At 36.0% G+C, this 22472-nt stretch overlaps 2 protein-coding genes across 2 annotated transcripts; both read left to right on the top strand.

The window, feature by feature from the left end:
• Positions 1–9618: 9618 nt before the first annotated feature.
• LOC141707191 (wings apart-like protein 2) lies at positions 9619–19536 on the top strand. Its single transcript, XM_074510228.1, has 13 exons — positions 9619–10484; positions 11093–11192; positions 11586–11922; positions 12346–12458; positions 12966–13097; positions 13212–13305; positions 13430–13525; positions 14243–14856; positions 15336–15583; positions 16971–17118; positions 18253–18350; positions 18434–18515; positions 19010–19536. Exons 1-13 carry the CDS (start codon positions 9811–9813, stop codon positions 19091–19093), a joined length of 2820 nt encoding a protein of 939 aa, XP_074366329.1. The 5' UTR covers positions 9619–9810; the 3' UTR covers positions 19094–19536.
• A 1827-nt stretch (positions 19537–21363) lies between these two features.
• On the top strand, positions 21364–21768 carry LOC141687220 (uncharacterized). Its single transcript, XM_074492424.1, has one exon. It carries the CDS (start codon positions 21364–21366, stop codon positions 21766–21768), a length of 405 nt encoding a protein of 134 aa, XP_074348525.1.
• The last annotated feature ends 704 nt before the right edge of the window (positions 21769–22472 follow it).

A 22472-nucleotide genomic window follows, 5' to 3' on the forward strand; every position in this document is an offset into this window, starting at 1 on the left:
CTGAACTATAGAGGTTTGTCATAGGAGAACAAAACATATATGTATTTATATCAACATCAAGTATTATATCATCGCATTTCACGTGCCTAAATATTTTCTCTATCCCGTCCATCATTCTATGGACCCATGCTCTTCCTCGAGCTTATACACAATCAGCTTTGAAACTCCCTCGACATCGAAAATCGAATCTGGGATCTCATTCTATATATCACCGTTACTAGGATTCTATGCTCGCATCGCAACCTTCCTCGTATAATAATACGGCTCTCTATTGATAAGAAAGAATAAATATTCAATAGGTAGATACTCTACTTAATTAGTCTATCAATGATAACTTATACACTACCACTACCCGATTAGTGGTATTCAATCTCAACATCCATTCCAATACAACTCTCACGGTTATAATCAGCTCATTACTCGTAGAATCATTGCTGCCTTACTATGGTCCACCACTGACCTACTGTAGTCATTCATTTTCCATGAAGTCTTAATAGCTAACCATACGGAGTCCATACATCTCGTATCTAATTCTCCTAAGGAGTTAACATAACCACCAATCACAATTCATGAAGAACACTCCAAACTCTGACGTACTTTCATGACATGAAGCAGATAAAATTGCAGAAGAGTTTCAATCAAAGCAACGATAGCAGGTTAATACCATTCTTAATCATATGCCTTAAATAGAAGACTTAACTCAAAGGTTCGTCTAGTCCTTTTGGAAACATGGTCCTGGCTTATCCCAAGATAGGACCTCCTAAGATAGATAGCCCGCTCATGGCGATTACACGAATTAAACCTTTACCAACTACTATTACGGCTGGGTATTGCACAGTCATCAGAAGGAATGTCAATCTTCCAAACCATAATTCAACCTTCACATTTTTAACCATCATCACTGTATTCTTTTGGCACACGCGCCTATAATTATCCTCTTACCCTTAAAGTGTCGGCCACCTCTTTGGCCTTTCCTGATAGTAAAATTTCCTTACAGTCAATGTCATTTTAACCACCTCCAAATAATTTTCTACCTCATTTCAATCACAGCTTATGTGAAGATGTTTTCCTTAAAATCTGATGAATAAAAAAAATCACCATTATTCCATAAGTTATTGCCTCAGTCTTTAGAGGTTAATCACTGTCATGACTGACGCTCAATCATAATTAGAACATCTTTTATCTTAAGTCCTAATTGCCCTGAACAATTTCGACCATTACTGGTTCGATCCATAATTTCTCGTGGTTTAACACGTGCCCCACTTGGCATCATTATAATTACGTCATTTTTCTTTTATCAACATTTTTATTCTTGAGAATTTTGAATATTACCTTTCTCCTTGTAAAACCTCTAAGGTTATCCTTCAATCGTTCCTCCTGTATTCCCTAGATACAGGGCATATCAAAATACCATTCACTATTACTAGAACCATTGTCTATATACTTCTGGGAAAAAAAAAATTCTCCACTGATTCTTAAAGGTTGTTGTTACCTTAACCCTTTCCCAATCATACTGTCAAAACTCATACTGTCCCTATTAAGGGTGAAATGCCAACCTTTATGCATTCCCCTAGGATTTATTTTAAGTTACCAATGTTCTATCCTTAATTCCACCTTTAAAAGGTACCTGCATCCTTCCATGGATAAATCAAGTCATATATCCTTGATAGATTATCTTATTCATCATTCCCACCTCGATAGTCTATACCTAACTTCATAATAGCATCCTTATTCAAATTGAGGTCAATCCATATGGCCTCCAAAAGATAACAATGGTCATCCGCTTATCTTGCCTAATTTGGTAACGATAACAAGGATGTTCTGGAAGATATTGGTCGTGTTCAACGTGAACTTCTTCTTAATAATTCCTTATTTACTTTTGTTGTTTCTCAACAGTCACCTCAATGTTGGGATATCTCTCATATCTGGCGTCTCCCTTTCTGGGTATCAAGCCACCGATCTTACACTTCACATTCTTGAAGGTTACTTCCTTCATCCAATTTTCCTAATTACTTACTTCCTTGTCTCCTCAGTCTATCCGCGTCTCATATTTAACCTTCGAACTATCTCAAGGTTTCCTCGAATCCTCCCAACTTAAAGGGGGTACAATATATGTATCTCTTATGCCTTCAACCATCAATTTTAACTCATGGTGGATCATCATCATCCTGACGATTACATACTTTTCTATTTGTATTGCTATGAGTCTTTAGGGTTTCCTCATACCCAACTCCCTTATCATTCCTCAAACTCTATTGCCTTTATATTCCTTTCCACTTCAGTTTCTCTTTTTTTTTTTCTCTTATCATTATTTCACAAACCAATCATAATATAAGCATTGATTTCAAACATCCCGTCATTCTGGATTCGTGTCCTCAGAACGAATCTTGACAACTTTTACAACTTAGATTCATAATTTATCATACTTGTCTGCCTTTGTTCTGGCTCTAAAGCTTTTACACTATCTCCTTATCTTTGGGAATTACTTTCCCGAAAACAATTGACTGGACTTAAATCAGTCTATTATAATCTCTTGCTCCGTGCCTTCCTTGGTCTTTCACCAGCGGGTGGTCTATTTCTTAGGAGGGTAAGTGACAAAACAGTCTTTTGTGGTTCGTCAATCATTTAGAATCTCAAATGATTCCTCTATTTCCTTTAGCCAGGCTCTTGCCTCGGTTGGGTCAGCTTGTTCCATGGAACTCTGAGAGCTTAGCGACTTAAAGGTCCTGAAAGAATTTCTCACCGCACTGTCTCCTCAGGGTGGTGGTTGGGGATAATAGTCTAAGTTCTTTTTAGACAGGTCCATGAATTGCCGTATAGGAGTACCGTCTCGGGTCTCCTTTCCTTACTCGACTTTCTGTTTCCTTAGTATGAAATGTTTCATCCTACTCCCCATAATTGGGGTCATCTTTTAATTTAAAATCCTCATTTTCCACTCCATTATGTCATGGGTTCCTTCTATCTTGATGGCGACCTCCCTGACTATCACGTTCAGGGTTTGCTCTAAATCTTATTCCTCAAACTATGGCTCTCATCTAAGTTCTCATCCTTACGCTCTTGAACTTTCGGAACCCAAATTCTATAGGAATACCTCATTATTCCCTTATCATCTTTCTCGATATTAATCTTTTATCTAATTGTTGGCTCCCTGCCTTCATTCATAACTTTTTCTGGCACAATATGATCTTTTCCAATAATTCGGGCTGTATTGCAATCTCAAACAGCTTTTCGGTACCGGCTCCGGTTACCTTCATATCTATTTCCATTTTTTCAAAATCTCTTATAAACTCTCCAAAAGACATTATCATCTTGAGTCTCTCCTTTTTACTAAGGGCATCAGCCACCATATTGGCTTTCCCCGAATGATAAAGAATCTCCCAATCATTATTCTTGATTAGCTCTAACTGCCTCCTCTGGCATATGTTGAGCTCTTTCTACGTGAAAATGTACTAGAGTACTTATGGTTTGTGAATCTCATACTTCTCTCCATACAAGTAGTGCCTCAAACCTTTAGGGCAAAACTATTGCCACGAGCCTAAGCTCATGGGCGGGGATATCAAATTTCATATTACCTTAATTGTCTTGACATGTACGCGATTACCTTACCGTGCTGCATAAGCACGCACCCTAAGCCCTAGTGTGAAGCATCACTATACTTCACAAAATCTCCTTTTCCATCCGGCAACGCCAGCATAGGGGCCATCACCAATCTTTGCTTCAGTTCTTGAAAGCTGTTCTCGCATTTCTCTGTCCATTCAAACTTCTCAGTCTTACGAGTAAGCCGCGTTAAAGGGGCTACTATCTTTACAACTTGAACGAACCTCCGGTAGTGACCGGCCAATCCTACCTCTGGTAGTCGACCAAACCATGGTCATCAATTCATCAGTGGTCCTTTATCCAATCCTGTCAGGATCCTCCATGGGATCCTCCTCAACAACTATCCCTTCTAGGACAACATCCTCAACCGCTAAATCCTCAATATCAACATCATCCGGTCCTGCATTAGGACACTCTATCGGATCCACAATCCGATCTCCAATTAGTAATAAAATATCATCGCGATGTTGCTCCTCAACATCAGGGTTCGGAGTCCCGCTACCATATACGATAACGAACTACGCTCCTATCACGATATTTATAAGGGTTCCCATAAGGGTTTTAACTGTCAGTACTACGTTAGGTAGCCCGACTATGAACTTGGCAAGAGTTCTTATTATCTTAGTGAACTTATTATCTTAACGTCCCATCATCTCTGAGGTTTATAACGCTTAGCTCTGATACCATTTCTGTAACACCCCCAGATCCGGGGTCGGGGATCCGGGTTGTCACGAGATCCATTTCCCTTAATAACACCCAATCTTAATACACAATCAACTACTCTGTACTGTGACCCCACAATAAACACACACCACACGTTATAGTCTCAGAGATGAACATCCACAAATAATCACAAGTCGTTTTATTCCACAATTATAAGTCAATACACCTTAAAAGGGTTCTGAATAAATTTACATTTCTTTGCCATTATTACAATTCATAAGTATACATAAATCTGGTACATCAAAAGTTGAAGCCTAGTCTATTGGTAGTTCCCTACCTCAGCTACAGTGACTTCAATGCCTATAGGAAGCTGCGGAACGCTTCCTATCCGCTCGCGAATTGGGAGCTTGGTCTTGTTCATCTTATCTATCTGATGTTGTGTGATGAAAGAAGAAAGCAAGGGTGAGCAGCAAGCCCACCAAAATAATATGTATAATGATTAACAATATATGAGTCTACTCATAATACTCATGAAAGTCTTGGTCAAAAGAAATGAACCAAGTTGATAACTTAATGCGATGAAGTCGCAAAATATTCAGTATATATATATATATATATACATAGATACTTTTCAAAATATTGGAAGTCCTCTTCCATGCATAATATACACAAAGTCCCAGTGTATAACTGTATATAAAAAAATATCGTTGCAAGGTGATCTCATATATCTAACCTTGTCTCAACATTTTTCTGAGAATCTTTGTCATGCATAAGACAATTATTAATTAGATATAAGTTTAAAAGATGAGGTTACCAAATACCCCAATATACTTATATCTTTCCCAAATACTACTTGAACTACCACCGTTCAAGTTATAATCAGTTTTAAGAAAACATCCCATAGATGAGACCACAAGTTAAGACTTGAATAGATTCAATCTTTGAAATATTATTGAATGAAAAGGTTATGAGATACTTTATTTAATCCCGATATATGTATATCCACATATATACCTCTTTAAACATTTCCTGGAACCTCTGTTATGTAAAGTATGAACAGAGTTTGAAACATCCAATGAATTTTGGAAAGGAAAAGAATTTTGGCATAAACCCGATATCTCGCTGATCAGGCAAAGATACCAATAAGTAACCTTTTCTACTGTAGATGGATGAATTCCTCACCGGTCATCACCCTGGCCGCATTAGGACCTCGCGCTAGACCGTACCCCGGCCCCTCACGCGTTGATGGACTGCCACCCAGCCACTTACACAATAATAGACCGTACCCCGGCCTGTCGCTTATGCCGACTCAATGAGATGGGCTTACTTCCCGAACGTTGGGCAAGTAATCAATTCATTTACCAAATCTGCAACCTCGTTGCGAATATAAAACACACCACAGAGCCGGATTCCCCAGGTTTTGAGCGAGTATTTAAATCCCCTTTAAAAAGGAAGATCTTAAATATAAAAATGAGTTTTGGGATCCGCTCTGACTTTAAAAATCATTTTGAAGACTCGAAAACACTTTAAAGAGTGTTTGGAGTAAAGCTGATTTAATGAAGTAAATCAGTCCCCAGAATATTTAGAAAATGACTGAATATTATTATTTAAATACTATTCCCATAAAGAATAATCTTTATAAAAATAATTGAAGTAGAAGTATTAAAACTTATACTTGAAACGAGTATTAAATAACCAAAGATATACTTATATGAAAGTATTATCTTTATTTGAATAATCGAAAATAAGTTTGATTATTAACACCTTATTCTTTAATAAAATAAAGAATATATTTCAGCAAATAATCGGAGTCATAGATCCTCAAATGAATATTCAAATAATATTTATTAAATAATATAAACTGAGTCATAAGCCTTCGAATGAATATTCAAATAATATTCAATAAATAATATAAAAGAGTCATAAGCCCTCGAATGAATATTCAAAATAATATTCAATAAATAATATAAAAGAGTCATAAGCCCTCGAATGAATATTCAAAATAATATTCAATAAATAATATAAAAGAGTCATAAGCCCTCGAATGAATATTCAAAATAATATTCAACAAATAATATAAAAGAGTCATAAGCCCTCGAATGAATATTCACAATAATATTCAATAATAAAATAAAGCTAAAGTTATCGAATAAACCTTATTCGATTAATAGTTTAGAAAACTATAACCATACATATATATAAATATATATATATAAATATCCATATCCATATATATAAAATCTACTCGGGATCCTCGACTCCCGGTTTTAGAAAATATTTTCACCTTTGGGTCCCTATACTAAGGGTATACGCAAGTTACCGCTATCCTCTAGCATAGGTATTATCAACTGAACCAACAGATATATATTTCAAGAATATGAAACAGGCATGCATATATACCATATCACATGCTACAATATATCGCAAAATTTGCTAATAACAATCATGCACTATCACAAGATAATGCATATACATATATTTACATCACAACAACAGTTATAACTGGTAGAAAACTTGCCTGAGTGCTCCCGGATAGACTTACGCTTAGAGTGGGTCCGATAACCTATGAACAACAACATAAGTCGGAATTAAACCCCGGTCGCTTAAGAAACTAGACTTTAACCATTTAGAGTCCTAATGTTCGCTTTCGCGCTTAACGGTTTACTTAAGTCGCTCGAGTACTCTCGGCTCCACCATTTTTAATAAATTAACCATTAAGGGTTTTATGGCGATTCTTTCGCGAGTACCTTACCAACTACCTAATCCACCTTACATAATTGTTTCATACTCCAATTAGTCCTTTGAGGTCTTTAACCAAGGTTTCAAAGTAAGGCGAGGGGAAATGTTTCGTTCGCGAAACGCCGTTACTTAAAACGGTCGTTTTTCCTAAACCGTACATCGGAATCAAACGAACTACATATCAAAACGAAGCTCGTAACATGAGCTATCTAAACATGGCAGTGGTCATAATCTAGCAGGGGGTTCTCGGATCCTAATGTTATGCACGAAAACAGTCCAAAGAAAATCGGACATTACGACGGCTATGTTTACGCGATTTCCCAAAATTTTACCAACCAATTCAACCACCAATCAATCCCAATTCACAACCCAATCAAAACTCCATCCATACTTTATCATAACAGCCCCAACAACTCAACATTAACAATTTATACTATTCTTTATCATGAATTTAAACTACACTTAAGTTCATTAATCAACAACCAAGATTTACAACTCCAAAAACAACCCAAAACCAACTAATCTCTACATACACAACCATCAAGCCTCTCATGAACTATATTACTCATATTAAGCTCTTAACATTCAATAACAAATCTTGGTTAAGAGATTATACCTTCCTTGAAGCTTTTAATCCATGAAAGATCCTTGGAATGTCCATGGAAGCCTTAATATATGCTTAAGCTACTTTGACCTTGCAAATAAAATCAAGAATCACAAATTTGTTCTTAAAAGTTACTATTCACCCTAAACTAAAATGATTTGTTTGAGATAGAAAACCTTTGATTCAAGCACTCAAACTACTTGCTCTTCTTAGTTATGAAATATAGGATCCAAAGAAACAAACCTTATAATTTTCCATGGAGTATAGCTTGTGTTTTGAATTTCTAATTCACCATTTTGGTGAAAAATTCGAAATGAAGAAGATGAAAAGGGGGGAGAGAGAAGCTTGCTTTGTTTTCTTGATCTTTGTGCATAAAAAGCTTGGTTGATATCCTTTTGTTTTGTTAATTACCTTTTAACCATGGTAAAATTTGTGTGGCTTGAAATCAACCAACAATACCTTCCCTTTGGTCATGCTTATGTCATCCTCCTATGTCATCTTCCCACACTTGTCATCTTCTTGTTGGTGTGGTGACATCATCATCACTAACCTCTTTGATTAGCTCTTAATTACTTGGCTAATGACCGCTGATCTGTTATACGGTTCACTTAACTTTCGTTCTCATTTATCGTTTGAGGGATCATACCCGGGATCTTATTACTTGGATTCCCTTAACCTTTCTCAATACATTATATTCCTTTTATGATCCTCTCTTATAATCCTTGAATTTAAATCCTTTTTATCCTGTTACCTTATACTCAATTCTTTCAGTATCTAGTGGATTTTCGGGAAAAATCAAAGTGTTCGGAATTGGATTCTGACGATCTTTACATACACTTATATACCACATAGAGTACTAATAATATCTCAGAATATCCATATCAGAACCCCTACATAGTGTGGCATGAAAAGTTTTCTCATTCAGCAAAAACACTATTCATAAGGGTTTCAAAAATTTCCAAAAATTGGGGTTATTACATGAAGTGCAACACAGGAGGGTGAATGTGTTTTCTTGATTTTTACTATCTTTGAAATAGAGTTGTGTTTGGGCCATGAAACTTAAACAACTAGATATAAATTTATAGTGATAAATAACTCAACGTAAAAGACACATATATTTATCAAAACTCATTTAATTTATATTAAATCAAATTCGTTGTGCTACTAATTTGTGTTCTTGAATAATAAGAATTCAGCTACTTCTCTTGAGAGAATACAAGAATTCTAGATCTCTTTTTGTTACCACTAAACAAAGGACCCGTGAGATATTTTATAGAACAACATGCACAGTTTATAGAGATTGCACTAAAATAGACTAACACATTTTTCAAAAAATGCATTTTAGAGAAATTAAATACTCTTTGTAAAATTCATTCCACGATCATAGATTTGACAAAGTTAAACCTAATTTAATCTCTTTTATCATGCGGTTAATTTTATTTCAAATATAAACTTATTAATAAACTAATTTTCTTGTTTAAAAAAGGTAAGGGGCTATATGTTAAATGAAATTTATACATTATTAAATGTTACAAATATGGTGGCTTCATTCTTTATTAGAGTGTAATTAGAACCGAGTTGACCCGAACTCGTCTCGAATTTTACTCGATAAGATAATACATGACTCGAATTCGTTATTGAGTTCAAATTTGAACACAATTTTCAAGTCGGTAAAATAGTCAATTGAAATTCGAATTAAATATTTTCGAACTCATCCGAACTTGACTATATAAAACGGGGCTCGACTCAAATTTGTTATTGTGTTCAAATTTAATACATTTTAGAACTCGATAAAATACTCGAATTGAGCTCGGGTCTAAAACTAGACTCGATAAACTCAAAACCGATTAATCGAGAATAAACTTTCTTTGTAGCATACTACTCTGAAATTGTAAATCTGTAATAACTTAATTCTGCTCCAACTAACGGTCAAGATTGCTGGTTTCCATTACATTGACCTAATTACCCCTCAAACTTCTTTGAAGTTACCGAAACCAATACTTAAATTTTTTTGTATCCCTTTCATTCTAACAACTTGTACTGTAGTTCCTCTCTCTCTCTCAGCTCACAATCCTCTAGTTCAATTCAAAATCTTCAAACCCTAATTTCAAAATTCCAATTACACCCTTCCACAATTCCATTAATTACCACACCCAACCCAACCCCTCCTATGAGAAATATTCGAAATTATCACACAACCCTATAAAATGATCGTTAGAAAGTACAATCGTCGCAACAGAAGCTTAACACGAAACTGCACTGATTCGCCATTCGACGACGCCGTTTCGGATGAATACGACACCGTTTTGTCTCAAGAAAGTAATCACCAAAATGATGTGTTTGGTGTTAAGTTTTCTTCGCAAGGCTCGTCTTCGAGGTGGAGCTTCGATTCGGATCTTTTCGGGTCGAATTCTTCCCAAGATTCAGGTCAATTGGGGATCCGGGCCCAGAGGGACCCACTACTAATTGAGGGTTCTGAGATGGGGTTGAATAGGGTTTTAAAGAAGCCGAGGAATGAGTTTGATTTCGAGGCGTACGGGTTGGATTTCTCGCAAGAATCGCAAGAATTGGCCATTTTGCCACCGAAGAGTAGTGGGGATTTGGGGATTGGTGATGGGGTGTTTAGGAAGTCGAAGAAAGGGGGGAAGAAGGGGGTGAAATTTAATGAGAAGAAAGAGGTTTACGTACCGGTGGTGGAGCAGACTAAGACATTGATGGAGACTCAGGAGTTTGGTGAAATGATGGAGCATGAAGATGAGGTTTATTTTGCGTTGGATGGGTTGAGGAAAGGGCAGCAACCGAGAATTAGGCGTGCCAGTTTGTTGTCGTTGTTGGCGATATGTAAGACTGCTCAGCAGCGTCGGCATTTGAGAACTAATGGGTATGTTGATATTCAAGATTTTGTGTAATTTTAGTATTGGATTATGATCTTATTAGAGTTATCATTTAGGGTATGTGTTGTAGCATCTTTAGCTGCTGATATGTTGCATTGCTATAATTTCAAGACTCTGTTTGAACTGTAAATTTGTTTGAGGCATTATTCGTAATTTTAGTGTTTCCTGTTTTACTTCTTGTTTATGAGATAATTATAGGGTTTATAGGGATTCATGTATGAAACAAGTTAGTTGTTATGTATCAGCAATTAACAGAGCTCAAATTGTTTGCATAAATTGCTAGTAAATTTCAGTTTACATGATTTGGAGGATTCTTGATTCAGTTTTGTCATGTGTTTTACGATTACATAACAGAATCGGTAGATAATAATTGATGTGAATTTGTGTATTGATGAAATATTACAGTATCCATCACCACTTTTGCATTTTTATTAGCTCAGTAAGTAGGTTTCACTAAGCTGATTAGCTGTCACTTACAAGCAGGAAAGGAAAATTTGAAAAGCCTATCAAAAATTCTAATACAGGAGCTCTTAAGCCCAGTGCATGAATTGTTAGCTTCTGGCACATTTGTTAATATATTTTTATCTCTTTTCAGGACAGCAAAGACAATTCTAGATGCAATTATGGGAATAAGCTTTGATGATCCACCCAGCAACCTTGCTGCTGCAGCTCTTTTTTACATCCTAACTAGTGATGTAAGCTTTTTGTGCTTTGATTAAATATGCTTTCTCTAATCCATAGGGATATTCAAATTATGAAATATGTTGCATGATTCTCCAACTGTTTGCTGGTATTTAGGGTATTGTATTTTGAATCTTTGTTGGAGTCAACATCACTGTTACATCTATTGTGATTAGTTACCAATATATCCCCTATTGCAAAATGAACATGTATAATATGTATCTACCTTCTTTCTGATAGTAATATTTAAAGAGGTCGTTTTGCAGTGCATTTAATTATTTCACTATGGGCTATTGTTTAGATAAAATAAACCTTAGTTTTCATTATCTAGGATCACACTTTAAAATAAGTTTGCATGCATATTGTTGTTGTGAACTTTTGTCATTACTGAATTTTGCTGGTCACAGGGTCAAGAGGATCGCCTTATTGATTCACCCAGTTGCATTCGTTTTCTAATGAAAATGGTGAAACCACTCTCCACTAATGCTTCTAAAGTTAAAGCTCCATCCATTGGCTCTAAACTCTTAGCATTGAGGAAGGATTCTTCCTGCTCACAAGGTGTTAATGAAGTAGAATCGACATCCAATGCTATCTTTCTAAAGGTTCAGGAACTTCTTGTTAGTTGCAAGCAAATGAAGCCTAGAGATGGAAAAGATAATGTGAAAGAAAAGCCAGAAATGAGTCCAAAATGGATATCTTTATTGACAATGGAGAAAGCTTGCTTATCTACCATATCTTTTGAAGGTATACAATCTCCTTCTAGGAATTTAAAATGTATTGGTTGATATTTTTAATTTTATTTTTATTATCATCTGGAAGATCTTCTAGTATATGTCACTGGATATTTATATCGCGGGGATGCATTTATACAGTACAAGCTTCGTCAATTTGTAGAATTCTATTATTGCTGTTGTTAAACTTGCTAGTTATAGCTAAGCAGATTTTAAAATAAATAATGTGCAGGGATAACAAAACCCTTACTTCATTGAATTTTTTAAACAAATATATAGTTTATACAGCATGTGTTTTACTGATACCAGGATGTTCCTTTGCTCTGTGTTTTGTGTGCCACACCATATTTTGTCTGCTCAATTTCAAGTGCAAAACTTTTAAATTCTTGTTTCTATGGGTCTTACTCTGTTGGCTTTCGACTTTCTATTTACTCAGAGACCTCAGGAAATGTGCGAAAGGCCGGGGGCAACTTTAAGGAAAAATTTCGAGAGCATGGGGGACTTGACGCAGTATTTGATGTGACCAGACAATGTCATTTGAATATGAAGGTGAGAGCTTTATATGGTTTTAGTTTGTTTAAATCTCAACTGTGCTGCATCTGTGAATCTTTATATATACGGTATAAAAATAGGAGCATGGGGCGAAATTTATACAACATTCATTTAAAGAGGGTCATCTGAAACTGGTGAACTGCTTCCTTTTTTTGTCGTCTATTTCCTTCACCAACCTATATTATTTTAAAAGCTCCAAATTGGTTTCATATTGTACTTGTTTCCTTAAGTAAAATACGTGCTTGCTATATAAATTTACCTTTTCTAATAAAATGTAATCTAATAACAGAAATATTTGAGCACACGACACATGAATAGGGGACAGCCAATTAGTAAAGCGAAACAAAATGCTGTATACTGACTATGTGCTCTTCCTTATGTTACAGACTGTAGAATTATCAATAATTCTAAGTTGCTGCATGAACATGTTTCCTGTGTAGTCTCCTACTTTTCTTTTGGCTGGAATGTCTGATAGATGATATAATAAACTAATTTTATATGCAGAGATGGTTATCAGATCTCTCATGTCAAGTTTTGGAAGAATCTAAAGATGACATGAATTTAGAAAGTTTGGTGCTGCTCATAAAGTGTCTGAAGATTATGGAAAATGCTACATTCCTTAGTCAGGATAATCAGGTGAGCAGAATAATAAGTTGCATAAATGATAACATTGTCACCTGTATAAACACAAAGGATAATCAGCTGGTCTATAATTTTATTAAATTGCTAAAATTATTGTACAACTTCCAGAGCCATTTGCTTGGAATGAAGAGTAAACCCAACTCCGAACATCAACCACAATCTTTTACTAAACTTGTGCTAAGCATTATTCAGATTCTATCAGGTATCTACTTCAATAATATTTTTTTTGGAAGTTCGGTCAGAATGTGTATCTTCATAATTGCAGGCTGCAGTTACTCACCTTAAAGGATATACTAAAACTAATAATTGGCGGTTTTAATTTTCAGGAGTTTCTTTGCATTTAAACACTTCAAATAGTGCTGATGATGAAATGTTGTGCAGTTCTTCAGAAAGACCTGTAGCAGTAAAGCACAATGAAAGCAGTGAGTCACTAATATGAGAACAATTTTATCATTTTGTAGTCAAATAAATTATTTAATTGTTAAAGAAAGTTAATTCACTATATCCAGAAACATAAGCCTAATTATGCGTTTTATATGATAAATACGCTTGTTCAGTAATATAATGTTAATTTTTGGTTGCAACTTACAGGCTATTTCTGGTTATGATGTTGATATTATGCTTGGGATCTTTATATCTTTGGCTTGTGTTCCGGAAGTTAAACACATTTTAGAATAATGATATCTCTTTCTATAGTTCTTGCACTCTTAAATATTACAGTATCTGGAATTGCAATTTATCAGGTATATCATATATATAAATTTAATTTCCCAAACACCATACCTCCACCGAGGTTCGAACATTCAACTGGTACCCGCTAGGCTACAAACCAAATGATGTATATTATCTTTGTGGCCGTTGCATGTCAAATTATTAATATTTAGTGTAGGCCTGCATGCACTAGAAACATTTTTGTTTCAAAACTTGTTACCTGAAATGTTTTCTGTAAACAGGAAATGTAATAGTTTTTGAGCTATTAAAACCGTGGTTGCAGGATTTGAGTTTAAAGTCTTTGCTTGAGTGACATCTAAATTCCAAAAGTAATACAGTATAAGTAGTTCGCTCCTCGAAGTATTCTAATCTTGCTGGTTTCAATTTGGCATTAGCTTTTCATATAACAATATACCTTCAATTTGCAGACGGGAACAATGAAATTGTGTACATCAGCTCTTCTACGGAGTGCTGTAGCACGCAGTGGACTTCTCAAATCAGCTCCGATTTATCTCAGAACAGTAGACAGTTGGCTTCCATTCAATTAGGGGGTTCAAAATTCATTTCGGAAACCACCACCAACTGTCCAGAAGAAGCTAGCTTGTTGAAGATTAGATCTAATTCTTTGGAAAATAAATCGTGCAGTGTAGGATGTTCAAATGGTCAAACACGATCTAGTAATGGCTCATGGCTAAAATTTGCGATCTCTAAGACATCTGATGCCTCTGAAGGTACCAGAATTGAACTCCTGGAGGAAAGCCAAGATCCTTTTGCTTTTGATGAAGGTGATTTTGAACCATCTAAGTGGGATTTATTATACGGGAAGCAAGGTGTATCTCAGAACAGGAAAACAAATTTAGCAGATGAAGAACAAAAAAGTGTATGCCAATCTCACACGAGTTTAGAGCCTTTAGGTTATCATGAATTGAGTAGCATGGAAATTCAACATTCCTCTCAAAGCTCTCCTCAGGCTTCTTGTTCTTCTTCCGTGGATGAAGAGAAGTCCAGCCTTTTGTCAAATTGCCTTCTTACAGCTGTTAAAGTAATGTGCTGCACCTAAATTTCAGAAGTTTTAGTGTTTGTACATTTTACGATTATGGAACTCATTAAAGTTTTCTTTCCAGTTTGGGTTGCTAAATTAATTGGCTTCTTATAGGTTCTCTGTCTCCTAGAAAGGTGTTTAGTAAATATTTTTCACTTATATGAGTTTATTACGAGTCTACTCTTGAACCTTAGATTTAGTAATAATCTTATAGAAGTTGGTCATTCTAGGGGATGTTACATTCCAAACTTACCAAAATTGTTGATCACATAACTGATATATGTAGTACATGGATTCTATAATGGATTAGGTACATACATGATATTTTATAGAAAATTTTAATTTTGTATTGACATGGTTCAGTAGTCATCTCTCGCACTTGTTTGTATCTTTGTGGGTGGTATCCTTAAATTGATATTTGTTGTATATAGCGTGATGAAAATTTGAACATTTGAGGACTCATGAAATATTATCTGCAGGTTCTGATGAACTTGACAAACGATAATTCTGTTGGCTGTCGGCAAATTGCATCCTGTGGAGGCCTAGAAACACTGTCATCATTAATAGCTGCGCATTTTCCAAAGTTTAGCTCACAGTTCTCTTCATCCAGTGATCTACAAAAACTTAGCTTGTCGTCGAACAGGAATCTCACTGACGAGGAGTTAGATTTCCTTGTTGCTATCTTGGGCTTGCTTGTGAATTTGGTAGAAAAAGATGGCCAGAACAGGTAACTTATAACTATTTGTATCATCTTCCTTGCCACCTTTCTTTTTTTCTTTATAATAAATATACAATACTTTATTCGTAGTACCTTGTCAGCAATATATCTGTAAACACGGCATTCTTTCATTGCACTTTAAGGAAATTGTGAAAACTCTTGTACTCTGTTTGGGTTGAAGGAATGAATGAAATAAAGTTTAAGTTTTGGACACTAATGCGTAATTCTCATACCATCGTCTAGGGGTGGCAATTCGGGTTCTGGGTCGAATTCGGGTCGCGTTGGATGTACCTGAATTTTTTTAGCCTGACTTGAACCCAACCGACCCGAAACGGGTTCAAAAATTGTGACACGAACCCGACGTGCTACGTACCCGAATTACCCGAATTACCCGAATTACCCGAATTACCCGAAACTGACCTGTTTGACCCGAAATAACCCGAAATGACCCAAAATTTAGAATAAACCAATAAAAATAACATTAACAGGCAACATGACAAGAATAAAATGCTGTGCCAAGATAACTTGCCAAGTTAACTTAAAAACTAGAAATGTAACAAAACACAATGTTACAAACATTACATAAAATATAACCAGACATGTTTATACATATATAATATATATATAATTAATTATCTAAATAAACAGGCCGGGTTCGGGTATTTTGGGTCAACCCGAAAATGACCCGTTTTTTTGGGTAAAATTTTACCCAACTTGAACCCGAACCGAAAGTCAAAAACCCAAACCCTATTTCGTACTTTTCCGAGTCGGTTTTGGGTCGTGTTTCAGGTCATGTCGGATTTTGCCACCCGTACCATCCTCGGTCCTCCATTCTGTTCAGAAGTTAAAACTAGTGGTCTTTTCGCGCCATTTCTGAATTTAGTCCCAGTCCCTCGTGCTCATGTCCTTTACCAGTCTTATCCTAAAACAGTTGGCTTATTATTATTTCTTTTATTCTTACCTCCTCCATCCTTATCTTCTCTTTCACATCTGAAAATTAAAGTCACCCGCAAGAGAGACACGACCTCTCTACTAGAAATAAATATGTTATGAACCCTTCAGTGGTAGACAATATTGGCATTTATAGACAGGGCTGTATGAGAAGCCATGAAATTCAAACTTTGATCAGCTGAAGTTTGTTCGGTGTCCGCTCTGAAGATATAGAGTTAAGCTGGATCAATTCTTTAGAGCGATATGTATATGTGATAAGACCTTTGTGTTTTGCTGAGATCCTTGTTTTGAAAAATCAGACTTGTCTTTGTGGTGGTCCTATTTTAAGTAGATTGCAACTATGCTGGCTTTACTTTAAGACATTTTCATGTACATTAGTTCATGAAAACTTACATGTATCTTCTGTACTAGTATGAAAAATAAACCTTAATTATTTTTTCTTCAGATCACGGCTTGCATCAACTAGTGTTGCATGTCCCAGCTTGAAAGGATCAGAAAGTGAGAGTACGGATGTGATTCCACTATTGTGCTCCATTTTTTTGGCCAATCAAGGTGCAGGAGAGGCAGCGGAAGAAGGGAGAAATATGCCTTCGGTAAGTTTACAACTCGTACAAAATTTCCCGCTGGTTTACTTAACTTATTTCTTATAAAGTCTGCTCTCTGGTTACGGAGATGCTATGCAATATTAATTAGAAAAAACCTTGTAGGCTTGTTGTACTATCCTTTTTCTGAATGGTGTTAGTTATGATTGTCTTTTCTTTTAAGTTGTATGTCATCTATCTTGAGTTTCCCCTTACGAAACTTTCGTGATTGGGGGACTTCAAGATCCAAGGTTATTTAATATATACGACAGACCAGCAGCTGTAACTTTTGTGCAGTTGCCAAACCATGCACGCTATTTCAACTTGAAAAAAATGTAAAAGTACAATTCTATGAGGCACAAGACCACAAAAAAATGGTCCTCGGTCACATGAAAAAGGTTGTGTATGAATGTATTAATGGCCAAGTCAGAATTTTCTGGTGAGGTCTAATGTTGAATTCTCTTAACTTGTTTTACAACCATGGACTCAGATGAACCGGTTCTAGGGGAGTTTCAGTCAGTATTTAGGTTTCTTTATACTTGGATCATCTACGGATTATGCAATCCTCTGTGCTCGGTCTTGCTGGAGCTGGCTCAGACTTTACCTTGGTTATGTTATTTGTTATACTTGGTGCAAATTGTTTTTCAGAAAAGGTGAAAGAGATTAATAAGCTTGGTTGATTTGGACTTAAACATGTTAAATCTGGCTTATTAAGCTTTACTGGTTCTCGACAATCGATCTCAAAGGAATATCATTGCTGGCTGCATATCGCGAAGATGATTAATCTTAGGGATGTATAGACTTATTACTAAAATAAGTTTGTTTTAAATAGATAGTCATCTGTTGCAACATGTATTGAAAGTAGACTGTTAACAATTACCTATGGGTATTTATCATTTCGCAAACTGTCTTTAAATTTCAAAAATGATGCAAGACACCCCTATGGCTGGTAGATGTCAAGGCACTTTAGATCCCATGTTTATTTGAACCAAAGAAATCACCCTTTGAGAGGCTGTATTATACTTTGTAAAAGGAAAGTCAAGAAGGGCGACCTTTAAGTGACAAAAGTTAATCATATATGGATGGTAAATAAGTACTTATGTTATATATGAATTCCTAGGATTTTGACTATTTCACAATGTGCAGGATGAAGAGGATGTTCTATTACAGGGGGAGAAAGAGGCGGAGAAAATGATTGTTGAAGCTTATTCTGCCCTTCTTCTAGCATTCCTTTCGACTGAAAGGTTGTGAATTCTCATAGTACTCATAATTTACAAAATATTGGTTTTTTAATCAGTTTTTAATATATTTTTTGTTCCTCTTGCAGCAAGAGCATACGCAATGCAATTGCTGAATGTTTCCCAGATCACAAGTTGGCAATTCTTGTTCCAGTGCTGGAGAGATTTGTGGTAAGTAGCCTATTTATGTGAAATATTCTGTTAGTAAGACATTCGCGAAATTTATATTGTGGATTCTCTTTGCTTGACCTTACAGTTAGGATCTGACTTATTTTATCTAAAATAACCATTGGCTTTTTAAGAATTTTTGGGCAAAAATCGGCCATGGTATATCTGATTCATTTTTTAGACGTCAGCATTTGTTTTTCGTTTTCATGCCTTTGTGAGGCAGGGCGTAGTTCTATTTTCAGAACGTTTCTTGTCCTTTTGTCTGTAGTAACGACCATTTTTACTGCTCATCTTAAGATGCATATAGGTGATAGGCTTAAACTAATACATATATATGGTTCTTTTTTTTATTTTTTTTAATATTTGCCATAAAATTAGCCTTAAATCCCCCCCTTTTGCCACTGTTATATTTTTTGGATGATTTTATACACATGTACTGGTATGGGGATGAACATGTATAATCTTTTGTAAATATCTTAGCAATATATTGTCTGCAGGAATTTCATTTAACACTTAACATGATTTCCCCGGAGACCCACTCTACAGTGCTTGAAGTAATTGAATCATGTAGAATGCCTTGAAAGCTCAATACATGGACGAGGGAAAACCCCTCAAACAAAACCATCCTGAGTGATTGAATCATTAAAATGCCTTCACACCAACAAGGACCATTACAGCTTCTTCAAAACATATCTGGGATGCTTTACCAAGCTCCATTGCAGCAGAAACTGACCACACACTTACAGTAGCCTTTATAATCTTTTCTCTTTTAGTGTGTTTAGATAAGAAGACTTGAGCTCATTTTGTTTGTAATATCCCTGTCTCTATGTATCTTCTATATTTGTTTTTTTTCCCATTATTTCTTCAAGCTCTTTCACCATCTCATGTGAAGGTCCAGAGGCTTATTCTTGTATACCAAACAACAGTAGCAGAATTTAGTTGTTTATGCATGTGCTGTGTAGTATGTAATCTGAATCATAATGTAAGTGATTTTTAGATTGTATATATATTATACTTTTTTCTCTCTTGTGAGTTGTGCATATTGTTCAGGCTGATAAAGGTAGGTAATCAGAATTCAGAGAAAACGGTTTTTCCAATTTCGTGAAACAATTGCAAATCTTTCGTAAGAATCATTAATCCAAAAGATTAGGGACAAGGATAGGAGTTGAGTTGTTTTTTACTCCCTCTATTCGTCTGGTGTAGGTAAATTTGCTGTATTGTGGTGATACTTGCAAAGTTACATGTATGTCTATATAATAACTGTCACTGTGCTGTTCATTGGCCCAAGCAGCACAGCAATGATGAGGTTGATTTGTAAGAATTGATGATACAATTGCTTAATTATATGGCCTTGCAAGCTAAAATATATGGAGGCAATGGATGGAAAGTCATAGCAAGCTAAATGTTCAACCAATTAACAATGAAAGAACAGAATTATCAGTTTGCAAAACTTCCCATTTGAGATAAAAGATATTGTGCAATGTTTAAACGACTTTGTAATGTAACTTCCTGCCCATCACAAAGAATATTATATATTTTACACTAGCAAGAATTTCCAGGAGAAGTAGATTATTTTATCGAAAGGGTGAAATTCCATTTCACCCTATACATGAAACTCGCCCTAAATACTTTGCACTTTTCTTTGACTTCATATCACCTCCTTCGATGCACACATTTTACCTCGTTTACTAAAAGCAAGGTAAAAAATTATAAGCCAAAATAGGATGACCTCACATGTGGTGAATGATAATAGTGTGATGTTTGAGATCAACTCAATCCAAAAACAAAAGTGTGCTCAAGAGTACTGTTGGGCCCGAGAATAAAGGAGGAAGATGGATCATAGATAGGGACTTTAATATATAATTTTGTAATAAGAGGCCCAATAGGGGCCCAATTGTAAAGGAAAAAGCCCATTAAAGGTCCCCTATAAATAGAGACTAGTTGCCCTACATGAGAGGGGTTGGAAAAATAGTATCAATAAAAGAGTGTTATTCCTCACTTAAATATGATTCAATATTAGGAATTGGCGTCAACCCTTTTTGGAATATATCTTGTAGAACAAGCTGCCACAAGATAAAAATGAAGCTAGATCCATATCTGACAAGGCAAAAAATTATTGTGTGCTAGAAAACAAGCTATACCGTCGGGGACTGGTAGACCCGTTACTTCTATGCATAGGCCCAGAAGACTCTCGTCTATCGATGGTTGAAGTCCATACTGGTATCTGTGGAGATCATTTAGGGGGTAAGAATCTAGCCCTCAAAATAGTGAGGCAGGGTTTTTTTTGGCCTACAATGCGAAGTGATTGTGAAAATTTTGTGCGGAAGTGTAAGTCATGTCAACTATACGGGTCGGTGTCCCATCAACCATCAGTAGAAATGATCCCAGTAACCAACCCATACCCTTTCTTTCAGTGGGGCATAGACATCGTGGGACCTTTCCCAAAGTCTAAGAATCAAGCCCAATATATCGTCGTTGTCGTTAATTATGCAACAAAATGGGTTGAAGCCCGACCTTTAGCTAAGATTCGCGAGAAAGAGATGGTCGAATTTTTGATGGAATATATTGTGTTCAGATTTGGGGTACCAAGAATCATTGTAACCGACAACGGAACTCAATTTGTGGGGGATAAGTTCACAGAAACACTCTCACAACTCAAAATAAAGCACATCAAATCTTCGGTAGCATACCCCCAAGCAAACGGACAGGTTGAAGTGACCAACAGGATAATCCTACAGGGGATCAAAAAAGGGTCGATGAGTTGCCAAGGCCATGGGTCGAGGAACTGCCTAATGTACTCTGGTCTTATAGAACGACCCTCAGGAGCTCAACAGGAGTATCTCCCTTTAAGATGGCCTTTGGTTTAGAAGCTGTCTCACCAGTCGAAGTGTCTCTCAATTCCTCGAGGGTCGATTACTTTGAGCCCGAAGCATCACAGGAAGGAATCCAACTTCACAATGTTCTTATAGAAGAAATCAGGGATGAAGCATCTAACAGAGTCCTCCAGCAACAAGCACGCACAACATCTTACTTCAACAAGAAGGTGAAGGTTAAGCAATTCTTGGTGGGAGATCTAGTCCTCCGAGAGTCAGCAACATCTCAGCCCTCCATAACAGGAAAGCTCAAAGCCCCGTGGGAAGGACCTTATCAAGTAACAGAGGTCGTTGCACCAGGAACCTATCGTTTGTCGACACTCGATGCTACTCTCATCAAGAATGCGTGGAACGCAATTCACTTGAAGAAGTTTTATCAGTAATCAGTTTGTTTGAAATGTATGAATCATAATTACCTTTAATTATGCAAAAGCAGTTTTAGCGAAAAGGGGTTGATATGAGATCCCCGCTAAGACACCACTCTAAATTATCAATGCAATCTATTTCTTTCAAGCTGTCGTGTAATTCGTAAGTATAAAAGTTCTTGTATAAAAACAAGTTTAAATAGCCTAGGAAAGGAGATTTAAGTCCTACAAGTTCAAAGGATCAAATCCAGCAACGAGGGTTACTGCACAAGAAAAACCATCGTCTATCGAGACTATATAAAAAAAACATACTTTTAAGCAAAGTTAGAAGATCAAGATAAGGAAAAATCGATAAACAAATACACCAATGAAAAAAGTAGAGAAAAGAAAGACAAACAAGCGTGACAATACTATCACAAAATCAAACACGATTGCAAGAAAATAATGACTATTGCGCAGTTAAAAAACCCCTTTCTAGAATAAAATAACAATTTTCAATATCTTAAAAAAACCGACATCAACAGTTAGCCTTGATGCTAAGTTAAGACTGAAATCAGAATTATGCACACAAAAGCAAGATAAACCGAGCATCTCCTTCAAAGGAAATAACCAACACAAATCCATAACAAATCCATAACGTACTCAAATTGAAAAAGGGCAATCTAGAAAATACATCGATAAACGAGGCATCCCTCGCCTTCAGGGGTCGGCACCTTTCTCCT

Source organism: Apium graveolens, chromosome 2 (genome assembly GCF_009905375.1).
Source record: "Apium graveolens cultivar Ventura chromosome 2, ASM990537v1, whole genome shotgun sequence".
In the NCBI taxonomy this organism is placed as follows: Eukaryota; Viridiplantae; Streptophyta; class Magnoliopsida; order Apiales; family Apiaceae; genus Apium; species Apium graveolens.

What these genes read in the sequence shown, in the direction of transcription:
- LOC141707191 (XM_074510228.1), top strand. Translation starts at nt 9,811, where the DNA reads ATGATCGTTAGAAAGTACAATCGTCGCAACAGAAGCTTAACACGAAAC. An exon ending in TCCTTAGTCAGGATAATCAG is followed by an intron (nt 13,098 to 13,211) that starts GTGAGCAGAATA and finishes TACAACTTCCAG; the next exon opens with AGCCATTTGCTTGGAATGAA. An exon ending in CATTATTCAGATTCTATCAG is followed by an intron (nt 13,306 to 13,429) that starts GTATCTACTTCA and finishes TTTAATTTTCAG; the next exon opens with GAGTTTCTTTGCATTTAAAC.
- LOC141687220 (XM_074492424.1), top strand. Translation starts at nt 21,364, where the DNA reads ATGGCCTTTGGTTTAGAAGCTGTCTCACCAGTCGAAGTGTCTCTCAAT.